A 25,855-nucleotide genomic window follows, 5' to 3' on the forward strand; every position below is an offset into this window, starting at 1 on the left:
TGACATCCCTGCCAACCCTGCTCAGGAGAGCTTGGGGCTTCAGGGGTAGGGAACAAAAATATCAAAAAGCATGTGGGCCAGAATGTGAACATTCATAGGGATAGAAAGCAGTCTGGTGGTTGCTTATGGCTAAAGGGGTGGTGGTGGGAAATGGGAGTGACTAATAGGTAAGGTGCTTCTTTTTTGGGGGCTGATGAAAATGTTCTAAAATTGACTGTGGTTGAAAAGTTCTGTGACTGACTGGATAATTTTAAATGGGTAAATTCTATGGTATGTGAATTACATCTCTATTAAGTTGTAAGAGCAGCGACAGCCAGGCATGCACACGGGGTGAGCCCTCTGCTCTCACCCCTACCTGCCACTGAGAGAGACCGTTTTCTGGGCTGTGGCAAAGGACAAGAGGTAGTTCATGTGCATTCAGCCCCGAAGACCCTCTCTTGTCAGCTGAAGCTGTTTTTCAAAGTAAACTCTTAGAGACAATATATGTGGACAAGTGAGCACACAAATAAACAGATTTCAGTAAAATGCAATGGGGGTAGGGAGAGACACATGAAGGGGGAGCTATGCAAGTAAACGTGGCAGGACTGTTCCTGAGCCTGTATTCCAGGCCAGTACCTACACTGTGGAGATGAAAGAGCCATTGGATTGACCGAGACAGTCAGGATTAGAGCTCAGACTCCAGGAGTCCTAGGTCAGAATGTTATCTGCCTTGCCTTGAGTGATCTTACTGTGCTGTGTATGTTTTTATAAGCTGCATCCCCAGTTGTTTGGGGGATAAAGGAGCTCTTAAGTGGCAAATTCAGAGGGCACAGCCCAATGTGCCATTCGCAAAGCAACACCAGTGAGCTCTAACTGATATGGCCAAGGACAGCCTTTGCATGGGAAGCAAAGCCCCGCACAGATTGTCTGGAAACTGACGGCCAGCAGAGGGAAGTGGAGCCCAAACAACCCGCTGGACATGAGCTGTGTTTGCTGTCTCTGTGGGTAGCCAGAGCAACTATGGAAACTCTTCTGGTCACACACATGGAAGGCCTAACAAGAACATGCAAAGAGTAGACATTCCCAGTGTGGAATAATCACCGTAACTCACCCTTGTGTCTTGCTTTACAGGGGTTAAAACACCTCCATAAAACCTTACCATGTGATCCCCACGAAACTCAGGTTAGGTAGAAATGGGTATTCTTTCTTGTTTTTGTAGGTGAAACCCTGTCAGAGAGGTTAGGCAAGTTGCCTGTGGGCTGGTTAGCAGGGGACTTGGGCCTCCAGCTTCACTGGACCCTGGAAGCAGAGGGCAGCAACAGTGAACACATCATGGAAACTTTCCCCAGGATGGTGAAACAGGGGCGGAAGCTGAAGCAGCGGGTGAAGTGGAGCTCAGAGGACTCACACCCAAAGAGCAGCAGCAGTTGGTCAGCCAAGCAGTTGTCAGTTGTCAGCCAGACCTGTCTTGCTGTGGCTGAAAGGACTGCAGTTTGGCCTTCCAGGAAAGTGGGCTGGATGGAAGTTGAGACAAAGGGAGTTCTGGTAGCATAGCAGACAGCACACCCATGCTGGCCTGGGAGAGGGGCTGGCGTAGCCTCATGTCAGGAAGGGTGCAGGGGAGCATGGGACGGCTGTTTCCTTGTGTGTATCAGCTTTGAGAAGAAGCTGAAGGAAGCAGCTCAGCCAATGGAAAAGGAAAGAGTGGGAGCAGAGGGCCTTGGCAAAAGCCAGGCCAGGGAAGTCACTGCAGCCTCTCCCTGCCCCTGGTCTGCTTCCCTAGCAGTGGTGTCCAGGACAGAATCCTGTCATCCCATAGTCTGCTGCCTGGAGTCCTTCCTGAGCCAGTGAATCAAATGTGGTGATGGACCTGTCTTCTCCAGGTGAAGCTCCACAGCTGCATCCCAGGAGAGATGGGAACCCTGGACAAGGTTGCCTGGGCCTGGGAGGGGTGGACAGCATCTCCTGAGCTAAGCCCCATTCATGAATCACCTTACCAGACCTCACAATAAGGGCATGAGGGAGATACTGTTATTCTCGCTAGTCGATGAATGAGCAGCCTGAAGCTCGGCGAGGTTAAGGGACTGGCCCACGTCACCCCAACAGCAAAATGGTACAGCTGGGATTTCAGCCAGCGCAGGGCCCCATGACAGCACTGGAGGACATCGGGAGGTGCGCCCCCGCTCCTCCTCAGGCACAGACTGCGGGGAAACAGAACCATACCAGCTTTCGCTTTCTCTGACCCTGCAAACAGCTATTTTGGTGTGACTCTAGACTATCTCAGTTCTTCTCTCCACAAACTTTGTCTTCCATCCCTTGTTCTGTTTTCCCTGTGATAGAGGCTAAACCTGAATTAGAATAGTAGCTGAGAATTCTCGTCGAAAGAATGCATTTAGTACCCAATGACACTGGCATCGTCCTCTTGCTGGCCATTCACGCTCACGTGCACACATTTTCCTGAGCACAGGCTCATCAGTTTTCATACTCACAGGAAGAGACACCCATCAACCTGACCCTTCCCTCCATGAAGCTCTCCCCCTGCACTGCAGCTTCAAAGGAACTGGTGGGGAGTGAGAAGCTGCAGCCTTGCACCTGCTAGTTTGGTCTGTAGCAAAGGGCAATATGGCTCTTTTCTGCAAGTTTGGCTCAAGAATTTTGATTTCTATCTGTATATTGAAGGGATATCTGCACTGCCATGTTTATTGCAGCACTATTCACAATAGGCAAGATGTGGCATCAATCTAAGTGTCCATCAACAGGTGAATGGATAAAGAAAATGTGGTACATATACATATATACATATTATTCAGCCATAAAAAGGATGAAATCTTGTCATTTGCAGCAACACGGATGGAACTGGAGGGTATTACGTTCAGTGAAATAAGCCAGGCACAGAAAGGTAAATATTGCATGTTCTCACTCACAGGTAGGAGCTACAAAAAAAAACTGAACTCATGGAGATGGAGAGTAGAATGATGGTTACCAGAGGCTGGGAAGGGTAGTGGGGAATGGGGGATAAAGAGGGGATGCTTAATGGGTACAAAAATACAGTTATATAGAATGCATAAGATCTAGTGTTAGGTGGCGCTATAGGGCAACTACAGTTAATTATAATTTATTGTGTATTTCAAAACCGCTAAAAGAGTTGAATTGGGATGTTCCGAACATGAAAAAATGATAAATGCTTGAAGTGATGGATACCCTAGTTACCCTGATTTTATCATTACAGATTGTATGCTTGTATCAAAATATCACATGTACCCCATAAATATATACAACTATTATGCATCCATAACTAAAAATTAAAACTAAAGAAGGATTTTTCTAAATTCTTTAAGAATTCTAAATTCCTAAACTTCTGGTAATGGCTGATCAGTTGGAGTTTTATTACATCAGTACCCCTCACTTAAAAAAGACTCTCAATAGTTTGCCTCCAATAATTGGAAATCTGTGATATGGGTGCTCTAGTTATAATGGTGATTCCACAAAACAGTCAAAACGAAAAGCATACCTGATGAATTACCTGCTTATTTTTTACCTCATCTATGCCTATTGTGAATTGTAAGTCTTAGCTTATCGACCTCGTTTTTCTAATTAATAGATGTATATGTTACTTTATAGTATTTACAGTAATTGAGAGTTATAAAACAGAATTTCTTTTAAAAACCTACAATCTTGAGTTTTCACTAAGTCATCAGACATTTTCTCTAATTAATTTCCAATGAGTGAAGTTTTCCTAGTTTGCTTTTCTGGAAAGTTGTCCGTAGAATCAAACTGTAAATTCTATTCTTCCCATGACACAAATTTTGTACAATTAGTTTCACAGGGGTCTCCCAAAAGCCCAAGATGAAAGCCCTTGGCGGCTGATCTCCCATGATATTCAAGGACCTTGACACTCTGGCCTCAACCATGTTTCCCATGTCACCTCCTACTACTGCCCACTCAATATCAATCACTCCTGCCACACTGCTCAGAAGTCATTCCTAGGTACGAATCTCCACACACCCACTGCTTTGCCCAAGATGTTTCCTGCATCCAGAATGTCCTTCCTTTTCTCTTTTCCATACAAAAACTCCCTATGCAATGAAGGCCAACCTCGAGCATCTTCTTTTCTGCTAAGCCTTCTCCATCCCCTCTCCCTTCTACGGAGAGTTGTTGTCTTTTGTGCCCACAGAGCACCTTCCCCACAATATAATCAGTTACCTACCCATCTCTCTCACACAGTCCGTAACACTAGACCATGGATTATTTCCTCGGCATACTCAGCACCCTTGTTGGAAAAGCAAGTTGGATGTGGCTCCATAGAAAATAGACATGCAAAAGACACAAGTCTTTTAAGTTTTGAAAATGTGTACATAGAATGAAGTTCCATGAGACAGCCTTAATACCTTTACTGGATAGTGATTTTTGCAGTAGTTTAATGGCACCATGGAGATATTTCTGAAATGTTATATCAGAAATATATGGGATATATATGGGGTATATATGGGGATATATCTGAAATGTCACTGACTGGGAAGTCAGTGAAGGTTGGCTGAGTCCTTGGTATTGCCACCACTCCTATGACTGGGTCTGAAGGGAGCTCAGGGACAGGTAAGGAGCAGGCTGGAGCAACAGAGCTGGAGGAGCAGAAGGTGCAGAGGAAATTAATTTGGAGTGGGACATTGAAATTAGTTGGGAGTAAGTAATCAGCCCCCCTTTCCCAAGGTTAGGTGCTCAGGTGGGGCCACTGAGTACCAGAGGGCAGAGGTGTACTGTCTGTGTCCGTCTTTGCTAAGTCTGGGTGGTGACTGGTCCATATCTGCCTTAAATAGAGAGGAGATAAGGATCAGATTTATGGATAATGTCAGCAAATATCCAGAGAGTCTGTGTGGTAGAAACCTTAACAATAAATTCATGAGATGACCCCAGCAGAATAGTCTTGAAGAAGTTCAAATTCAAGGGATGAAAGGCTCAAAGAATGTTTTGTAAATAAGGTGAAATGCTATCCCATTTTGTTTCTTTTTCTTCTGGCAACTGCCAAGCCATTGGGCTTTTTGAGTAGGACCTCTGGCTATTATAGAGCCCTGGATCCATGGGTTAGGACATCATTTCTTTCTCCTGGGCTTCAGGGCTGGCCTGCATTCTGCAATGGGAGAGACTGGAAGGACCCTCAGAAGTTTTTAGTCTTCTCTGTAAATGGGAACCACTGAGAAACTTTAAAAGCACTTGTGCCTGGGATCCTTCTCCAGAGATACTGATTTATTCAGTCTCGTAGAGGCCTAAGCCTGGGATTTTTGAAAGCTCCCTAGGTGATTCTAATACTTAGCCAAGGCTGAGAACCACTCCTCTAAATCAGTCTTCTCAAACTTAAATCACCTCGACATCTTGTTAAGAGGAAGATTGTGAATCGGCAGGCCAGGGTAGGCCCTGAGATTCTGACCATCTAACAAGCTCCCAGGTGATGTCTAGCTGCTGGTCCAGGACCGCACTCTGAGTAACAAGGGCTGAGAGTCCCGAGCGTGAACTCCATTAAAGGTGTGGCCCAAATATATCACCATCGCCTGGGAGCACAAAGGGGTGGCTTGTTCACAATGCACATTTTGGAACCTCATCCTATACCTACTGTCTCTGAGAGTGAGGTTCGCAAGCAGATATTTTGTTTTCTAATTAATTTTTTAACGTGAAAAAAATGAACTTTAATATGGCTTAAAAATACCACAAACCAAATCCAAAGACAAAAATTGAGAAGCAGTTGTAAAATACACAATAATTTATTTATACAAATCACTCAGAAATAAAAGAACATCCACGGCAAAGGATATGAACTCTCTGTCAGTTTATGAGAGAGAGAGAACATTTATTATGATTTTTCATCTATCAGATTGGCAAAGATTTAAAACCTTAGTAATCCTCAATGCTGACAAGAATAAACAGCAATAGGCACTTTTGATGGGAACATTAGTTGGAACAACTGTTCTGAAAGACAATCTACATTTACATCAATATTAAAATATATTTACTTTTGGTCAAGTAATTAACAATTCTAGGAATTTATTCTAAGGCTATCTTCAGGCAAGTGCTCAAAAATATACGTACACATTCATCATAGATCCTTTTATAGTGGTGAAAACTACAGGGAGTTAATTCATGAATTATGGTAAATTTGTGTTTGCAAAGACTTGCTTACCTATGACTACATCCCCAGAATCTAGCTCAGTGCTTGGTCTATATATGAACGTTTATTGAATAAATGAACAAATAAATATAGTAGAAAATTCTATAGCCATTAAGAATAATGATGTAGATATATATTTATTGCAGTGGAAAACTATTCATCCTATCTTACAAAAAGGACAAGCAGACGACAAAACTGCATAGATAGAATCATCTCATTTTTGCATAAAAAGCAAGTGTGTGTGTGTGTGTGTGTGTGTGTGTGTGTGTGTATCTATGGAAAAAAGTTTAGAAGAATATATACCAAAATATAAATTGCGATTCTTCCTAAATGGTGAGATTATAGATGTTGTTTGCATTCTTATTTATGCTGTTAAGTAACGTCTGGATTTTTTTTTACACTGAGCAGGTATTAATAGATGTGATTTTGATAATCACAATTTTTAAAAAAATTTTTGTTCCACAGGTTATTGAGGTACAGGTGGTGTTTGGTTACATGAGTAAGTGCTTTAGTGGTGATTTGTGAGAGTTTGGTGCATCCATCACAAGCAGATATTTTAAACAAGCTTCCCAGTAATTTGAATGCCCAATAAATTGGAGAGCCACTTGCTCCTAGGACTGTATTTTAGACCTTTCCAAGATCAAAGGAATTACTCCATACTTTGGCAAAAACACAGGCTGACTAAATCAGAATTTTAGGAGTGGCCTGGGAATCTATGCTTTGAGAAGTATACCAGGTAATTCCTGTGATTTCAGGTCCAGGAAAGCCTGCTTTGTGGGGTCTTTCTGTGGGACTGGGCAAGGCCCAGGTAACCATCGTCTCTCCCCACAGTGAAATTGTGCTTGTCAAACCCAGCTGCATTGATTGTCATAGACAGTCTGGCAGAGGAAAAAAAAAGCGAGATGTGTGTGAAGTGTCCACGGAGTTCATTGCTGGAGGCAGAGGGTTTTGTTCTGTGATTATGATGAAAGAGGAAGTTGGGTGAGAATGGAGGAAAAGATCACAGTAATGACTGTGAGTTTTTAGCACTACTTGACAGGGCCTCCTTCATCTTGACTTGTCCGAATTTACTGCCAAGTGCCTAACATGGGAAGGAGGGAGCTGTGGGACTGAAGGGCATCCCTGTGGGCAAGTAAGGGTATCTCATGCCCAGAAAGAGGAAGAACAAGGTTTCTGTGCCACCCCTTATTATCCACCGGGCTGGCACCAAGAGATGAACTAAAGAACTGGAGGGTTTTTGTTGTTTTTGTTTTAATTTCTGCACCTCCACATCCATGCTGTGACAGGACCCCTATTAGTTTGTACTGGGCTTGTTTTAGGGTTGTTACATTTAGAGCATGTTTAAAGTGTTATTTTACATAACACGTGGCAGGAGTGCACACACACATACACATAAAACAAACCCAAACTGCATATTTTGGGGTGTGCTTATCAAACTGTAACATGCATTAGAATCACTTCCAGGGCTTGTTAAAACGTAACAAGCCAGAGTTTCCAGCCAGTTTCTGATTCCATAGGATTTCTAACAAGCTCCCAAGTGATGCTGGGGTGTGGATATGGCGGACGGGGTGGGGAGAGAGAACTGCAAAAGAATCTTAACTAAAGCAGTTTTAAACAGGTTTGTTTAGTTTATGGGTATGGGCAAAGCAATTTTGAAATGATTTTAGATGTATTACAGGATTGCGCAAATGAGTAAATGTGTGTGAGAGAGAGACAGAGAGAGAGAAAGAGAGAGGGAGAGAGGTAGGTTACTGGGTACCAGAGTCCTCACTGTGCAGGAAAAGACATGTAAATAGGGAATGGGGGAAGGCAGGAAAAAATCCTCTGAGGGTATATTGCAATTGGAGGTGGAGGTACTAGTATGAACTAATGAGTTTAGAAGTACGTACATGAGCATGTATATAAGCATGTTTATGTGTACATGGATATTATGTATGTATGAATGTGTATACGTATATTTGTATGTGTGTGTAAATAAATGTATATGTATCCGTTTCCTGGCTTTGTCTGAAAGGGTAGAAAACCAAAGTCACCCTAATAGCCATGAGCACACACTTAGCGCCCAGGCCATCTTGGACTCTAACATTGTTCCCTACCAGGATAAACCAGGGCTCATCAAAGAAGTGGTACATTCTAGGATTGCGGCAGAATATGTACCAAATGAGCTTGGAACATCTTATGATGCCAGAAAGTTAAAAAGAAAATGTGAGCATGTCACAGGGACACAGGAGTCAGAATGAAAGGGCTCTCATCAGTCAAATCTGGGACAATTTAGCACCAAAAGAGTTAAATACAGTAATGAATTGTAAGCCAATCCTTACAATGAATTGTAAGGAAAAAAAAGGAACGCCTGAGTCCACTCCAATAATAAATGGATAGTGAGAGAGAAGGAAGGCTCTTGTTTACTGTAGAAAGCTAAAGGCTGACTGTTAAACATGGCAGGAGTCCTAGAGAGGGAAAATCATTTTAAAACCATGATGACAAAGATTAGATCAGGCAAGAATCAATAGCAGCTAAATCTATGGGGAATTTTGATGAAGGGTAGGACATTTGCGTGATCTTTAAGCATTTCCCCATAGCCTGCTTATAAGTTGTAAAAAAGGAAATAAAACAGTGATTATACAGTAGAGAAATCAGACAATACCTTGATCACCTTGATTGAGTGATCAAAATTAACTCACCAATTAAGTGAGGGACAGACAGACACTGTGGGCTTTCAGATGTGATCCCCCGAAAAAACAACACTGTCATCTATGCAGCTTTCTGGGTAAGAAAGCACAACCTCGAACTAATCATGAAGAAACATCAGGTAAACATGAAAGGAGAACAATCTTATTTTAAAAGAGCATGTCAATATTGTAAAAGGCAAAGATAGTGGAAACGTTTCATATTAAAAGCAGCAAAAGAGATGTGACTACTAACCTCAAGACTGAATCCTGTATTGGAGGAAAACAATGCTAGAAAGGACACGACTGGGTCAATTCACAAAACTGAACTGTGGCTATCTAAGAGAATATCCCTATTCTTAGGAAATATATTCAAGTATTTAGGGGTAAGGGGCCATGACATATGCAACTTACCCTCAAATGGCTCAGTGAAGAAAGGCTGTGCATGAGAGAATGAAGGCAAGAGCACACATGCCAATAATAAAGCAAATGGGATAAAATGTTAACAATTGGTCAATTGCTCAATGTTAATGGGGTAAAGAGTATACCGATGTTTTCTGTAGGATTTTAATTTTGCAACTATTTATAAATTTGAAATAATTTCCAAATAAAAATGTTAAATATCATGTTTTTGAATGTTTAATGACATTGAGTTAAATTGTAAATTCAGTTTTTTCAATTTTGTGAAAAATAAAAGTTTTAGATGTATTTTGTACGTGTACTTTTAAAAAGCTAGAAGGAAACAAACCAATATATAAGTAGCTATTATCTCTCGGTTGTGGGATTATGGGTGTTTTGATTCTGTTTTATTGTTTATAATGTTTCATATTTTCCAAAGCTTCTACATGGAGAATGTATTCCTTTAATAATGTGAGAAATAATTTCTCAAATAATAGCTTGAGGAAAATTATTTTTGAAAGAGGAAAAAAACTATTCGATAGAGTTTCATGTATGCTTTTGCTGACTGCTGTGCCATTAGTTAATAAAGGCAAAAACAAAACAAAATGAAAAACCCTGGAAAACACCTGAAACATCCAATGATAGGAAAGGTTGTTGGAAAGACTATGTAAACGAAGATATTTCTAAAATATTATAAAATCAAAAAAATTTGATTCCCAACCAATTTATGGACCCAGTGCCTAAAAATAGGGGAATGGTTAAATAAATTATAGCAGAGCATAGCTGTGAAATAGAAGATTTGTAGAATATTTTCTAACATAGACTGCTCCAGGAACAAAGGCATGACTTTTGCCTCTTCCTCTGCTACCTTGCAAATATCCTCTCTCTCTATCTATATGTTCAATAAATGAATGCTATTCATGATGTATTTGGGAAAGGACAGGGATGATGGAATTACCAAAATTTTTTTTTTTAAATTGTCTCCATTATTCTTTTATGTATTTTCAAATACTCTACCATACATTTAATAACAGGATTTTTTAATTTAAAAAGTTGCAAAATAGTAGTATGTACCATCCCACAGGGAAAAGATTAGAAGGATACACACACACACACACACACACACACACACACACAGGGTTATCTGTATGGGGTGCTGTGGGTGATTCTTGTTTTTTTTTTTCTTTATTAGTATTTTACCCTGCAGCTCCAGCTCAAAGGATGTATATAATACTAATACTTTTACAACAAGAAATGAAGTTACTTATTTATTTTATTTTTTTATTTTTTTGAGACAGAGTCTCTCTCTTGTTGCCCAGGCTGGAGTGCAATGGCACGATCTTGGCTCATTGCAACCTCCCCCTCCAGGGTTCAAATGAGTCTCCTGCCTCAGCCTCCCAAATAGCTTGGACTATAGGCAAGCGCCACCATGCTCAGCTAATTTTGTATTTTTAGTAGGGACGGGGTTTCACCATGTTGCTCAGACTGGTCTTGAAATCCTGACCTCAGGTGATCCACCCACCTGGGCCTCCCAAAGTGCTGGGATTACACGCGTGAGCCACCCTCACCTGGCCAGAAGTTACTTTTTAAAAAAGCATTGGAATTAAAAAATAAATTAAGAAATAAGATACAAGGTGCTTGAACATGGTAAGTATCAAACGAATGTTAAAAAAATTTACTAAGGCTATGTCATGACAAAAGCAGACTTCAAAGAAATACATATAAATGGTACAATAATTAACTTTTTGGAAAAAATCTCCACCCTTGTATTGAAGGTAGTGCTCTAAAATGATATTGTAGTTGCGTCTGAGTGTAGTTATTACTTTAAAAGAGGAAACTGTATGGTAGATTGAATGTTTTATAAGCTTGCATTTTGAACATCTTTCACACATTGAATTGTCTTTCATAAAAGAGCTAGAATAAGAGGTTGAGGTGGGCAGATCACCTGAGGTCAGGAGTTCCAGACCAGGCTGGCCAACATGGCAAAACCCCGTCTCTACTAAAAATACAAAACATAGCTGGGTGCAGTGGTATTCACCTGTAATCCCAGTTACTCTGGAGACTGAGGCAAGAGAATCATTTGAACCCAGGAGGCGGAGGTTGTAGTGAGCCGAGATTGCGCCACTGCACTCCAGCCTGGGTGACAGAGCAAGACTGTCTCAAAAAGAAAAATAGAGCTAGAATAAGGGGACCACCATTGAAGCACTTGGGAGCATTTTCAACCTACCTAGAGGGGTAGTCACCCTGTGCTACTTCTCTTTTAATTTCATTACTCAGATAATTGCACTGGGCAGCATATTCTAGGGAGGCAATTTTCTGGCAAAATAATTAAAAGAAGTAAGAGCCATTTAGTACTTTCCCTAGAAAGTTATCTTTTGGGAGATGGGAGAGGCCCTTGATTATTTTTAAAGAGGAACACACACACACACACACACACACACACACACACTTAAAAAGCCATAGACTATCTTAAGAATATACAAGAAACTGGTAACAGGGGTTTCTTCTAAGGGAGGGGGACTTGGGGACTTAGGGAACACAGTTGGGAGGAAAACTTGTTTTTTTCCGTATACATTTTCATGCTGTCCAACTTAAAAAAAGTGATATGCATATAGTATATGTTCAAAATATTTATTAATTAAAAACAATTCTTTTAAAAAATCTGTTGTTCATGGAACAGCTGTGAAAATAACTAGATTGGAGGAAAGCAAAATGTGTTTTCATATGAAAATATGCTTGCCTTTAAACTGATTAGTTTCCATCACAGTCAGATTTGTAAGTGACTCAAACCAGGACTTTCCAACATTTGTCTGCCCCACCCACATGTCTATGCTTCTGTCTACTCTGCTGTGTTCTTTGTTTATAGATAGACAGCTCTTGAGCTACCATTACTGGGGAGTTACTTTTGTTTCTCTAACAGCAGGGATGGATTTGGGCTATCTCCTTCCACTGGTTCTTCAGGGCTCCTTGTACCCAGGGAGGTGGCTGGCTGGAATGTGAATAACTACCATTGCCCACCTACACCAGGAAGTGAAAACTGGACCCAAAGGACCCACAGTCTTCACCTCATTAGCATCGTGCTCACATCGTGTCTCTCCCAGTAAGTAACAGGTTCCGGTGAGACAGAAACAATCTAACTGATTGGATACCTCAAATCTGTACAGAAGCCAGACAGCCCGCCTATCGTAGCAATGTGTTTGAGAGGGTGGGCTATTCTGAAACATTCCATCTTTATATTGACATCCACATAGCCACTCTGCAGTGAAAGGTATATCCAAGCACCCAGCTTCCCATGCCAGAAGCAAGGAGACTGTTCCATTTCCATTTTCACTCTCCACCATGTCTACTTGACTTTAGAAATAGCTTTCAAATTTTGCCACCCAGTTTCTCCACCTTTGCTGACAATGACATATAATCAGACCCTCAGAATCTATTGCTACTTCTAGTTAGTCCCCTGCGACTTTTCTTCCCATTATCTCCATCTCCAGCATGCTTTCAAAAACACAAATCTGATCATTTCACTCCACGACAGGTCACAACTTCCTTTGGGCTGTACAAACACACCAGGTCCTTTGTCATCTCCTTTCAGTCTTCTTTCCAGTTTTCCTGCCTGCTCCCGTAGAACTTTATTCCTACCCAGATCAGAGACATTGTCAGTATTTATTTTCCTGCATGCTTCCTCCCTGTGAGCTCCTCCAGGATACAATAGATACCTCATTCCTCTTTTGTGCCCCCGTACTCAGCCTAGTGCCTGGCACATAGGAGGCACCCGATCAGTGTTTGGGTGAATGAAGGAAAATAGACCTTTTGAGTGACATAACATGGCCATGAGTGGTGCTTCTCAGACTTTAATGGACACAAGAATTTCTTGGGGGTCTTGTTGAAATGCAGATTCAGGTTCAGTAGGTCTAGGGTGGAACCTGAGGGTCTACAGTTCTTACAAGTTCCCACGTGAGGTCAATGCTGCTGTTCAGGGAGCCACACTTTGAGTAGGGAGGACCTATAGAACGTTAATAACTTTTTTAGATGGAGGAGCAGGTTGAATCAATTATTTCTCTAAGGATCCTGAGGTTTGAGTGAACTTTTGATTTCAAAAAGATCAAAAGAAGTAAAAGATTTTATAAACACACACAAACACACAGTTATACACAGAGTAAGCTACGGAGCTATAGGTTATTCCAGAAATAAATAAGAAAAGGGAGTAAAAGTAAGAGTCGTCTGCCCTTAAATTCTCAATGCCATTATTCTAATTCACCACTTGAATTTATATTAGAATCACCTGGGAAACTTTTTAAGTGGCACATATTCTCCCCCTTTCTCCCCCTCCAATCTGATTTGCTCTTCTAGAGGAATGTGAAACCCTCAGTCCATGGCTTCCCACCACTGAAAACCACAGCTTTGGAGAATGCTGTTGTAATTGATGGCAATGTTTTGTGTCACTCAGCTGTGCTGGGGAAGAAACAAGCTTTTAGCTTCATAGTAATTCCAACCTAAGAACTCTTCTGCAAAAGGAGTTTAGCCAGGGCCTCCACGCATGCTGTTGTTCCCTCTGCCTGGAAACCTCTTCCTCCATTTCTGTCCCAAGTCCTACTCATCCTCCAGATCTTCAAAACTGTCCCTTCATCACACCTTAAACTTGTCTTTCCTGGAAAACACACACACACACACACACACACACACACGAAACATGTAAACAGCTATTTGTTCTCTTCCCTGCTAGACTGTGAGTTCCAAAGAAAAAGCGTGTTATACATTCCATTCCCAGTCCTGAGCACGGAACTTGCTACAGCAGGAGCTCAAATGAGTGAAAAAATTAACTCTTCTTTCCATATTTAACGAAATTCTCTCTTTTACTTATTTTATCCTCCTGTCCAACATTGGCTGAATATAATTCCTATGAGAGCTGACATTTAGTATGGAGCTAGAACCTGCTTAAATGACAATAGAGTATGTCTTGAGGTTTGCTTGGTCTGAATTGCTTGGGTTGGGGAATCAGACAAAAACAATGTTTTCACCTCCCCAATGTTAAAAACGAATAATAATCACTGCCTACCAAACAATATGTATCGTATATGTAAGATATGAAGCACAGTAACAAAATGAGCAGCTATGAGCCCACTACTCAACAAAAGAACTAGAACATTAGTTGCCTTGTGAAGCTACTTGGTGTTCTTGCCTCTTATCTTCCTGCCTTCCCCTATCAGAGGTAACTACTCCTTTAAATTTATGTTTATTACTCATTTTTTTAAAAAAAATAGTTTTTCTATATCATGATTTATTTATGCATTCCTTGTCAGTGAACGTTTAGACTTTTTCTGTTTTTCTGCTCTTAGGAACAATGCTGACATGAACAGTCTTTGCGTGTCTCTAAGAGCATTTATGAATTTACCTATAAAATATGCCAAAGGGTAGAATTGCTAGATATATGTAGGTGCAGGTTGAGAAGATGATGCCAAGTTATTGACACTATTTTTTTTGTAGTCAAGGTGCCAATTTACTTTCCTTTCCACCAGCAGTGGTTAAGGGTTCCTAATGACCCATATCCTTGCCAACACATTTGTCTTACTAGAACACAAGCAATGGAATCTCAAGCTGCAGCACTTTGCAGCCAGAAGGCAGAGCTCCTGCCTGGATAGGTTAATTTACTCCTGACCACCTGACAAGGGACTGGTCCCCTGAGCCTTACATGTTGTTGAGTCCTGAAACTGCAGACACGGCACTAAACTTAGAAGAGACCAGGGTCCCAACTAAGCTTCCCCCATGGATAGATACACAGTCAACATAGAAGGCAATCAATCATAGAATGTGACACCTGGAAGGGACCCTAAAGCCAAATCCTTCATTCCACATTTATTGAGACTGAGGCCCAGAAAGGTTAAATTACTTGACAAAATCTAAGAGCTAATTACTACAGGAATCTTTCTCCTGGGCACTTGATTCTTAAACCAGAGAGGGTTTTTTTTTTTGTAATTGAAGATGGTATAATATGATCCATTACATTAACAATGACTCTGTAAATATTCAAATAACTGACCAGTTTATTTTATTTATTTATTTATTTATTTATTTATTTATTTATTTATTTTGCGATGGAGTCTCACTCTGTCGCCTAGGCTGGAGTGCAGTGGTGCGATCTTGGCTCACTACAACCTCTGCCTCCCAGGTTCAAGTGATTCCCTTGCTTCAGCCTGCTGAGTAGCTGGGACTACAGGCGCAGGCCACCACACCTGGGTTACTTTTTTTTTTTTCTTGTATTTTAGTACAGACAGGGCTTCACCCTGTTGACCAGGATGGTCTCAATCTCATGACCTCGTGATCTGCCCGCCTCAGCCTCCCAAAGTGCTGGGATTACAGGCATGAGCCACTGTGCCCAGCCGACCAGTTTATTTAAAAAGAAAATACTTGTTTAACTTAAGTGATGTAAATTTGATAACTTTCATTTCTTTGGTTATAAACAGGGGTGATATTATTCGATGGGATAAATAAATCACAATTACAGCTTCAATATACAAATTTAACTATACTAAGAGATACTGGTCTCCTGGGGGAAAAACAGTTCCCAATTATCTGATTGATCATTCTTGTCCTTGGATCATTCCCCATAACCACCAGGCAAAGACTAGGCACTTCCTTAGAAAGCCATTTTTGTGAGTAAGGAAAACTTTAAATTCATTTAGTTTAAAATCATCTTCCCCTTAGGAGCACTCATAATTAGGCTATACTAAGATTCTGGGAATGACCTATGGAGATTATTGCAAAATAGCTTCAGTGACTCGATGGTTTCTAATCCACATGTGAATGTGGGAAAATGCTGAAAAGAGAGCAATCTGCAGCAGAGGTACTTAGCGATCTTTGGAGTGTGCATAATAACCGTGTGTGGTGTAAGTCCAGGGCAGAGGCATCTGTCTCCATCCATCTGACAGTGAATGTGGAGCTGGGGAGGCGAAGGAGTCCCTCCTAACAGGGTGGGTGTTGGTGTGAACAAAGGGGGCTTTCGAAGCCTGTAGTGGAAATTTTCCTTCTGGAGCTGCGTCCTTCAGGAATTCTATTCCTCCCTATCCCTTCCCATCTGCCTGGTCCTCCCTACACCAAGTCGCCTTTTACCATTTAAACATATCTTTTGGTTTAACAACGTCTGCAGGCAGATGCTAAAAGCTTTCTGTGAGGCAGCCCTTTTTTAATGTCAGGATGAAACTCAGGAGCTGTTTATTACTCTGGGGTAGGGGGCTTGGAGGGAAAGAACACCAAGCAATTTTGTGCAGGAATGCTGACCAAACAGTACTGAGGTACTTCTGGTTCCAGTTTTCCTCCGAGCAGTCATTTTAATCAGCACTTCCCCTTTTAATGAGCTGGTAGTGCCATTACATAATCACCCAGCTCACTGGATTAATGATGAAAAGAGGAACTGATTTTTCCAGTTGCATCATTTGAAGTAAATGTTAACTTTCTTTCTGAGTCCTTAGTTAACCGCATTAGTGTGACAAATATGTCTTTGTCTAGCATAAGTAATTAGAATTTAATCACTTTAACTGCATCTTAATTACCCCAAATGAATTGAAAAGACATTTAATAGCAAAGATTAAATTGCCTTAATGAACGATTTTTGTGACTCCATCAATACTCGAATCGCGTTAGCCACTCCTCTCACGCACTTCAGTCGTAGAAGCTGCAGCGAACGCAGAGGTCACTAGGTGGCGCGCTTCGCTCGTTTGTTTATTTAATTTTCCCCATTGATCCGTTTTAGAAGACAACAGGAAAGAAAGCAAAAAGCATATAGTTTATTGCGTTCCTTCGATAACCTCTCTTTGGGACTATGAGATCATCACCAGATGTGAAAACGAAAGCAGTGATTTCAGAAACCGTCGATTCTGAGTATCCCACGGCGGCATATGCAAAGGAAGATGAGAAACACATGGAGACTGGAAACACGCAGTGTTTGACAGAAATTGCAAGATGCCCTCTAGACAACTGCCAGCCTATATACTGAGTTTTGGTCAATTTATTACTTTTTAGTGCAGAGCCCTAAAATACGAGTTACGGACAAGCTTTGAAATAGCAAGGCAGGCACTGACGTGGAGCCAAGAAGTGTAATTGCTGTCCAAGTGCAGATCAGAATGCCAATGCCTGAAGGTATGGGAAGATCTGGGCCCTTGGGCCCCCTTCCAAGGCAAGGGACAAAATGGACCAGTTCCACCTACAGGCACATCTAATGAGATGGGTCTTGTCCATCAATAATTGTTTAAGTGAACAAATGGATGGGGAGACTGGGATTCCACATCTACCTCTGGCACTTCCTTGCATTTTCTGGCTGCTTCTTCAAAAAAAGAATAATAAAAAATCTCTTTTACAAGTCTTGAGTATAAAAGAAACAAGTTTTCTTAAGTGACTCTCTTTGAGAGTCCGAAATGAAAGACGCACTTTCTCTATTTTCAAGAGCTTTATTATGTAGAGACTTTCGAATCAGTTATTTCCACATTCTTGCTCCACTAACCTGGTGCATCTGTCCTGGCAACAGAAGCATGGGATGGAGGATAAAAGGTTCTGGGCTTTGAACTGGGAAAGCTGAGCTCAGGGCATCACTGTTTTTCAGAGGTGTTATCACAAGTAAATTATTTAGCTTCACTGAAGAGACCAACAGGGAAAAAAGTGGTAACTACCACATAGACTAATGGTTCCCAAACTTGGCTGCACATCAAAATCGCCTGGGAGTTTATAAAAATCCCAATGCCCATGTCACGTCCTGTACCAATTACATACAAATATCTGAAGCTGCAGCCAGGCATCAGTTTTTTAAAGGTCTGTAAGTGATTCCAATATATAGTAAGATTTGGGAACCACTGGTATAAATGGTGAGTCTTCAATGAGAACATCTATGTTCCTATCACAGTACCCAACAAATAGAATGTGCACAAAAAACTTAAGCTTCTTCCTTATCAGTTACTATGACAAATGAGATGGGTTGTACTTTAGGGTCTAGTTCTGTCCAGCTGTTGTCTTATTAAATTGCCTTATCTAAAAGAGAAGAATATTTCTTTTTTTTCTTCAACTTTTATTTTGAGTTCCAAGGTACATGCGCAGGATGTGCAGGTTTGTTACATAGATAAACATGTGCCATGGTGGTTTACTGCACAGATCAACCCATCATCTTGGTACTAAGCCCAGCATCCATTAGCTATTAAGAGAAGAAAATTTCTAGAAGTTAATTTGTTCCAATTTTATGATACTGTAATATCTCTTGGAAGAGACAAACGTGGATGCTTCTATAGCAAGACCCTGTGATAAATAATTTTTATGTTTGTATCAAAATAATCAGACTGTCTTGTGATTGGTCTAGTTGCCTAGCCCAATCTTATTATCTCAGGAGGAAATTAAGCTTCATTAGTATTAACATACTTATGCTAAAATAAGAACCTATACAAACCTATTGATAGAAGGTAGGAATTTATGATTGTGCACTAAATCCATTCACATAGGAAATACTTTTTTTTCTTTTTACTGGACTCTATGAGACTGACATTTTTCATGTAGAAATAATGTGGCTTGCTTCTCCCAAAGATGCTTATCCATCTTATTTAAATAGAGACACAATGAGAATATTATTTAATAAATATCTGTTAAATGTTTTCTCCAGCATTATAAGAAATGCACCCTCTAACACCTTCCTTCTGTTGCTACCTTAGGTTGGGGGCCGTTCAATTTTACCAAGAGTGTGGAAATTCTGCTGTTTTAATGGGGACTGAAATGAAACTAGTCATTTTTCATTCAACCCATCAAGATTCCTAGATTGATTTAAAATATTAAGTCAGTGTTTAAATATTCCAATATATGGACTTTACAAAGAGCACGAGCAATGTCACTTGAGGAACAAGGCCTCAAGCTGAGAAGCAGGATACTGGAGAACCTCCTTCTTAATTACCCACTTTTATTAGACTTGAGGATTTTCTGTCTTACAAGAAAATCAGAAATAAATTTTATTGGTATGCTCTGTAAGAACGATTTCTTCTGATAACTTGGGGTAGCAGCATTTGTTTGATTAGCTGAATTTGCCATGAATGTGGAAATAATGACATCAAAACAGCTCGAGTAACAACCTCCTTAAAGACCTCGTAGATTAGAGATGACTATAGATTTTCCCCAGCGCGGATCAAAGGGACTGAATTGAACGTTTTAGCTTAATGATCCAACCCCTGTCACACCCACAGGGACGCGAATTCCGATTTTATAAGCAGGTGTGCACGTGCCCTCAGATACTCACACAAAGCCGCGTGGAGGGACAAAAAGATCAACCACCCGATCGACGAGGATAGGTTTGATCTTTTCGATTACCTCACTGTGCCAGTGTATATTCCTGACTGGGCCCTACGCCATTATAAACTTCGGAACTTTAGCTGTTAATTTTTGTTTTCTTACTATGACTTCCGAAAGACATTCTATCCGCCTACCAGGGGCAAAGAGAAATGGGACCAGGCGACAGGGCGGTGGGACCCTGTCCAGGGTCCTGACGCCGCGCCAGGGCTCCAGGCCAGTCGGCCTCCGAAGGCCCTTTCACCCACCCCACACGAGAGGAAACAAAGACTTCCCAGCTCAAGGCCTCAAGGCTGCCTCCTGACTCGGGCCAGTTTGCGGGAAGAGGAAACAACAAAACAAAGGAACCGCCAATCTGCCGGGTATTATATCCCTCAGCTCCAACCTCCGACTTCGGACCGCCAGGGTCACCTTCTCTACTCTGACCCCGCTTTTCTTAAATGAAAACATGCCAGCAAAAGCATACTTTGGATACAAAATCCAAGTACTCATCTTGTTTGGGGAGGTTAGAGCTGGGGTGTACTTCGGGGGATGAAAATTTTGTTTTCATGAATTGGGTAACACCCAGGCATTGTTGGGGACCCCGACATACCCTCTAGATAGCCTTCTCTTCCTCCTTCACACTTTCTTTCTATCAAAATAGTTATTGTTTTGAAATTCACTAGGACAACGACGTTCTAAAAACAAAGACGCAGCAAGCATCCCTTTTCTCTCCGCCGCGGGCTGAACCACTGACGCTCGCGGGGCGCCCGGCCCCGACTGCCCGCAGGGGGCGCGCGCCGCTCCCCTAGCACAGCCCGGCTACCCCAAGAAAGGGAGCCGAATGGAGGGAAGCAGGGAGCGCGGAGGGCTAGAGGCTTGCAGATAAGGAGAGGCGCATCCTGGGATTTGAGTCCTCTGCTGCTGCAACACAACCGTGCTATTGTTGGCACTGTCCGACCCAAGTGTCGGTTGTAAGCGGAGATGTCGGGGCTGGGTCTCTAGCAATCCCTGTGCCCTGGGTCAGGCGGGTCGCCCAACTACCGGGATCCCTCTCCGGATGCTTCCAAGGCTATAGGGGCTGCACCCCCAGACGGGATAGCCACATACCTCCGAACAGGTAGTGGAGTTTGTCTCTGGCAGGCATCCTAGCTGCGCTGACACCAAGGTCGCCACACAACAGCCATCAGCCCCTCTCAAGCCCCAGAAGTAGGTTTCCCCTGCTTCAGCCGTTGCCACGAGCCCACTTCTTATCTCCAAGGGCACCCCCCTCTCCTCAGCCCGGTTTATGCCCGTTACACTGAGAGAATTACATAGAGGGAACTATGGTCCCACACCCTCGGGGGGACAGACACCGGCCGTGAGACAGGCACCACGCAGAGCCTTCTGGTGACTGTCCGCAAGAGCAAGACTTTTTGGTTTTACAATCTGCTGGTGTGTGTGTGTGTGTGTGAGGGTCCCCAGCCGACTACCAGGACGCACTGCCACTTTTCGGCCTGGCAGGCTCTGGGACTCCTTGGTCTCCGCAGCAGGCCATCCCAGGCCTTCGGAGGAGGCGCTCCCCGCTGGCGGCGCCCCTCGCCCCGGGCTCCTAGGCCGACACGGTCGGTAGCGCCCTGCCGGCCCTTTGTTCGCGCCGCAGCGGGCTGGGAGCAGCTGCGCGGCACCAGACCCGCAGGGCCAAGACACGAAGCGTGAGGAAATCGCTGCGCTTGACGCCTTCTCCCCCAACTCTTGGGCCCAGAAACCCTTCCAGCTCCTGCGTCCCACACGCCCAGTCCTGGCTTCTCTCCCGGCCCAGTAGTCTTCAAGGATTGAAGGGCGCTGCCTAGGGCCCCGCACTTCTGCCTGGCTCCCAAGGCCCAGAAAAGCGGGGGGACATTTGAAATGTCACCCCTGGGATAAATATTAACAAAAAAGCAAATGGACTTGTGCGGGGGCCAGTTATCAATCAACCAGGCCGCAAGGCCACTCAGGGCAAACACAGCCCAGGTTGGGCTGGGCGAGACTTTCTCATGGCCGCCTCCCGACCGAACCCCTCCCCCCTGGCTCAGGTCCTCCTTCAGGTCTTTCTGGGGCAAACACCGGACGGGAAGGGGGCGCAGTCCGGGTGCTGGAGGCCCCGCCAACGCCCCCGCGGGGTTTGGAGGTTTCCTCCCCTCCAAGTCGGACAGGATCGGAGTGCCCAACACCCACCCCCGCCCGAACCTCGGGCCTGCGCCCGGCCTTCTTCTGGGTCCGCGGTGCAGCGCTTGCTCGTGGTTGTGTGTCGCAGTCTCTTTCTGAGCCGGCAGCCCCCGCCGTGTGGCCGAAGCTCTCTGGAATCTTTAATTGGAAACTAATCTTGCGTCTTGATAGGCGCCCACGTCAGAGGCGCGCCACTCACCCACCCGCCCGCCTCATCCAGGAGGAGATGCGGCGAGAACCCTGTCGCTCTGCTCTTTAATGGGGCAGCAGCAAGTAGTACACGGAGGGAACATATATTGATTTTTAAAAGGTAGTTAATTTGGTGGGAATTTTCTCCTGTCGCCCTTCTTCCACCAGCCGCTGTTATTTCGTGACCGGAAGGCGCCTTCTCAAACACAGCGCCACGAGCAGAGGGTTTTGACCCTCTGCAACAGGCGGCCGGCACCTGGAGGCCAGAGGGGCGTGGAGAAGCCACCGCTCTCCCGCTGCGGAGCGAAGGAACCTGGCTCAGTGAGCCCTGACCTCGCAAGGTGGTTGGAAAGAGACTGGGGGAGGGTCTCTGAGCGCAACAGCAAGGAAAGCTGCCAGGGGCTCCTCCCCACATGGGAGCTGGTAGTGGGGGGCACGCACTAATGTCCTGTAGGAACGGCCAAGGCGCTCTGCAATTCGTTTTAAGGTTCTTGCACTCGGCCCGCTAGAGATCATTTGGAAAGTTCAGAAAATAACCCCACTCTTTTTACAATATGGAAATGTTAATGAGAAGGCTCGTTCTTCAGTAACTTAAAAATAGATTGTGAAGAGACTGTTCCTGGTTCCTTGCAGGAGGCCCTCCTGGACCAACACAGCGCCCTCAATCCTAGCCCTTTCCACCATCACTTTTAAGTTAAGGAAACAAAAATGTAATAGACATGCTTCCTCAGGGTCTCAGGACACAGTGGGCTGGGTGTTTGGTGCCAAATGTCTGCCCTGCTGGAGTCTCCAATGTTTCACTTTTTCGAGAAAAAGGTCATGGGTCTGGGGCCGAGGGCTGCATGGTTCTCCACAGGTTGCTGGGTGCCCAGGCAGGCGCTCCTTCGATAGCCTCCTGGGTGCCACGAACACCTGCCAGGCACTAGGTTTGCGCCTCCAGCGTGTGGGTCCCAGCCCTCAGGCTCCCTCCCCCTCCACAGTGCCGTCCCCTGAGCTCGGCTCTGTAGCTCTCCACGCTTGGAGGTCAGAGGGCGCTCCTGCAGCCAGGTTTCCATGGCTCAGAGGTCGTCTCTGAACAGAACGTGTCCGTCTGACCTTCCAGGGGGCGACAGCAGGCAGTGGGGGGAGGAGGGACATTGAAGTCCAGAGCAAGAGCCTCCAGGGGGCGGGGGTGGGGGATGGGGACTGAGTTTTCCTGGAGGGGTAGCCTTCTCCATTTCTATCTTCTTCTCACATTCCCTTGCCCCACTCGTTGGCTTCAGCGGGCACTGCCTGGGTAAGAGGCCCTGAAGCCCGGCTCTGGGGTGGTGTGGGTGTGTGAAAAGGCACTACCTTGGGCTCTGGAGAGACGAAGCTGTCAAGGCGAGGAGCAGCCCCTTCGCCCACTCCCTCCGGAACCTCAGCTGCTTGCGGACAGCCCACGGGTGGATATATGGAGATATTTCACTCTCTAGCACAAGGGCTAGAGAGTGGAAACCCAGGAGCCTGCGATTCGCTGGGGCGCCCAGCAGGAACCTGCATGAGGACTTTGCCTGGGGCGAACGAAGGCAGGGCTGGACTGGAAAACCTGGCAGGGCAGAGTCTCAGCCAGCGCGGCGCTTTGGGACCGGAGGCCTGGAGGGTCCAAACCCAAAGAACGCTTTGGGTCGCTTCGGGGCACGAATCACAGGCTGGTCGGCACCTGCCACCCCCTAGCTTCTCATTGGCAGGCACGAGTTGGGGGAGGGGGCTTTGGCCTCACGCTTTGATTTTAGACTGTGAAACGGCTCAGTGCCCCCGGCTCAGAGCGGATTGACTGTCTCTCGTTCTCCAGGGACGAATTAATGGAGAACGATCAGTTAATTAACAAACCCTCATTCCGGCTTTTACCTTTTCTCTTCGCCAAGGCTCAGGCCCGGGCGCCGGGCTGAGAAGGAGGTGGGGGTTAGGGAGTTGGGGCGGGGGGAAGGGGGCATGAACCAGGAGTCAATCAACTTGGCAACCGCCGCCCGGATCTCATCAAACCCTAGCCACCCTCCGCTGTCCTTAGCTCTACCTCCCCTCATGTTCTCCACCCTCAAGGGTCGCCGAATCCTCCTGAAATCCCCGGTGGGGTTCGGGCTGGGCTCAGCCGTCTTCTCCGCCTATCCGCGGTCTAGGGGAGCCAGGCGCGGTGTCTGCGCGGCGCCAAGGAGACCTTCCCGCTGAACTCAGAAACACCCGGGGTTTGGGGTTTTGGGCAGGAGACCTCTGCTCGCAGACTTGGGGGTCATTTACACACTCCCACCCCCAAATCCCCCTCCCGCACGGGGATTCAGACTAAAATCGCGAAGAGGAATCAAAAAACAAAATGCAAAGTCCTCAGGGAGTCGGCAGCGAAGGCGGTCCCCGGACTTGGCTATTGCTTTGCAACTCTCACTGGGACCTTGGGACGGTCAGCCTCCCTCTCCTTTCCACAGCCAATTCCATGCGCAGAGAGCGTCCTAACCCTTACACCTCGTCTGTGCTACATACCCATCGCCCAGTGGCTTTGAAACTTTTTGCCCATACTCTTAGATTGAGATCACTCCAGCCAGCGCCAAAAGAATGAGCGCGGGAGGGGATCACAGCAGCCAGTTCAGCTAAACCTCAACGCAGCTCCGGCACGCTCCAGCCCAGCGCCTGGGATGTGTCAGAGGTACCTGCGAGGAACATTTGCGTGCGATTCCACGCACGCGTTGCCTCCCTCTTCCCAAACCCGGATCGCTGAACTGAGAGGTGGCGCAGAGTGTCTCACCAGGTGCGGGGATTTCTCTCCGCCTCAGGCCGTACGAGCTTCCCTCGCTGTACCTGAGCGCAAATGCGCCTCTTCAGTCGCCGAGGGCCCGCCGCTTAGCTCTCGGAGCCTTCCACAGCCCAACACACTGAGCCCTAGAGTAGGAAATTTGCTCCCACAGCCCTGTGCTGGCCCTTCCAGGCACAGGGAGTACCCCTTCTGGGGGTAGAGGTGGGCGGAATGAAGCGCACCCAGCCCTCTCTCCTACCCTCCCTCCTTTGGTCCCTTCGGCTTTCGTGTACCTTATCTCCCGCGCGCCCAGCTCCTCGGCCGGCTCACCTGCTAAGCGGAGCGCGGACATGCGCTGGAACTCCGGCTCCTGCAGCCACTTCCACATCCTCCGGAAGGTCTCCCGGCCGGATTTGAGTTTGCTCCAGGGTTTGGGGTTGCGCAGCAGGTCCGAGAGGGTCCCCTGGGAGCGGCAGAGCACCCTCTGCGCGAAGATGGCCTGTGGGATGCTGTAGCGCTTGAGCTCGGTGGTGATACGCTGCGCCACCTCTTTGGTATTGATCTCTTCCATCTGCCCTGAATTACTTCCATTGCTGACCTGCGCGCCGGTCACCGAAGGGTTGGGCTCCCGGGCTGTGCCCAGGAGCTGCCCGTGGCCCTGGGTGTTCAGGTGGGCGTGGGGATGGTGCGGAGGAAGGCCGTTGATGGGCACCATGCCGGCCGAGGTGGGCGTGAGGTGCTGCTCCCCGTGGCGGCCGAGCATGGCCGGGTGGTGGGCTTCGAAGCCGTTGGGGGTGAGCATCTTGTCGGTGGGCATGGCGGCCCCCGGGTGGGCATAGTGGGGGAGCCCTTGCTGGGAGTTGTGGATGCTGCCCAGACCGGAGCTGGAGAGGGGCGAGAGGCTCTGGCCCATGCCGGCCACGTCCTTGTGGTAGGGGGTATAGAGGTTATTCATGGAGGCCAGCCCGCGCTCATCCCTCATGAGCGTGAAGCTACCGCTCACGTTGCCCGCCAGGCGCTGGTGGTGGTGCGGGTGGTGGTGGTGATGGTGGTGGTGGTGATGGTGGGGGAACTTGTCCGATACTGTGGAGATGGGCGGCAGCGGCTGCAGAGGGGTCAAGGTGGTGTAGGTGGTGGGCATGCTCATACCTGGGGGAGTCTCGCAGGCCATGGTCATGGTGGGGTGCAGGGGACCGGCCAGGCTGTGCTCGGGGGCCCGGTGGTGGTGGTGGTAATCGCTGCCGCCGCTGC

At 45.6% G+C, this 25,855-nt stretch overlaps 1 protein-coding gene across 1 annotated transcript in view; it reads right to left on the bottom strand.

Annotated features, from left to right (window-relative positions):
* Positions 1-25,849, bottom strand: part of ONECUT1 (one cut homeobox 1) — a 35,163-nt gene extending 9,314 nt beyond the window's left edge. The window contains exon 1 of the mRNA XM_011986434.1: positions 24,935-25,849. Coding sequence (XP_011841824.1) covers positions 24,935-25,781 — 847 coding nt within the window. The 5' untranslated portion in view covers positions 25,782-25,849. The remainder of the gene's footprint in view (positions 1-24,934) is intronic.
* Positions 25,850-25,855: the final 6 nt, after the last annotated feature.

This window comes from Mandrillus leucophaeus, unplaced genomic scaffold (genome assembly GCF_000951045.1).
Source record: "Mandrillus leucophaeus isolate KB7577 unplaced genomic scaffold, Mleu.le_1.0 Scaffold108, whole genome shotgun sequence".
Lineage (NCBI taxonomy): Eukaryota > Metazoa > Chordata > Mammalia > Primates > Cercopithecidae > Mandrillus > Mandrillus leucophaeus.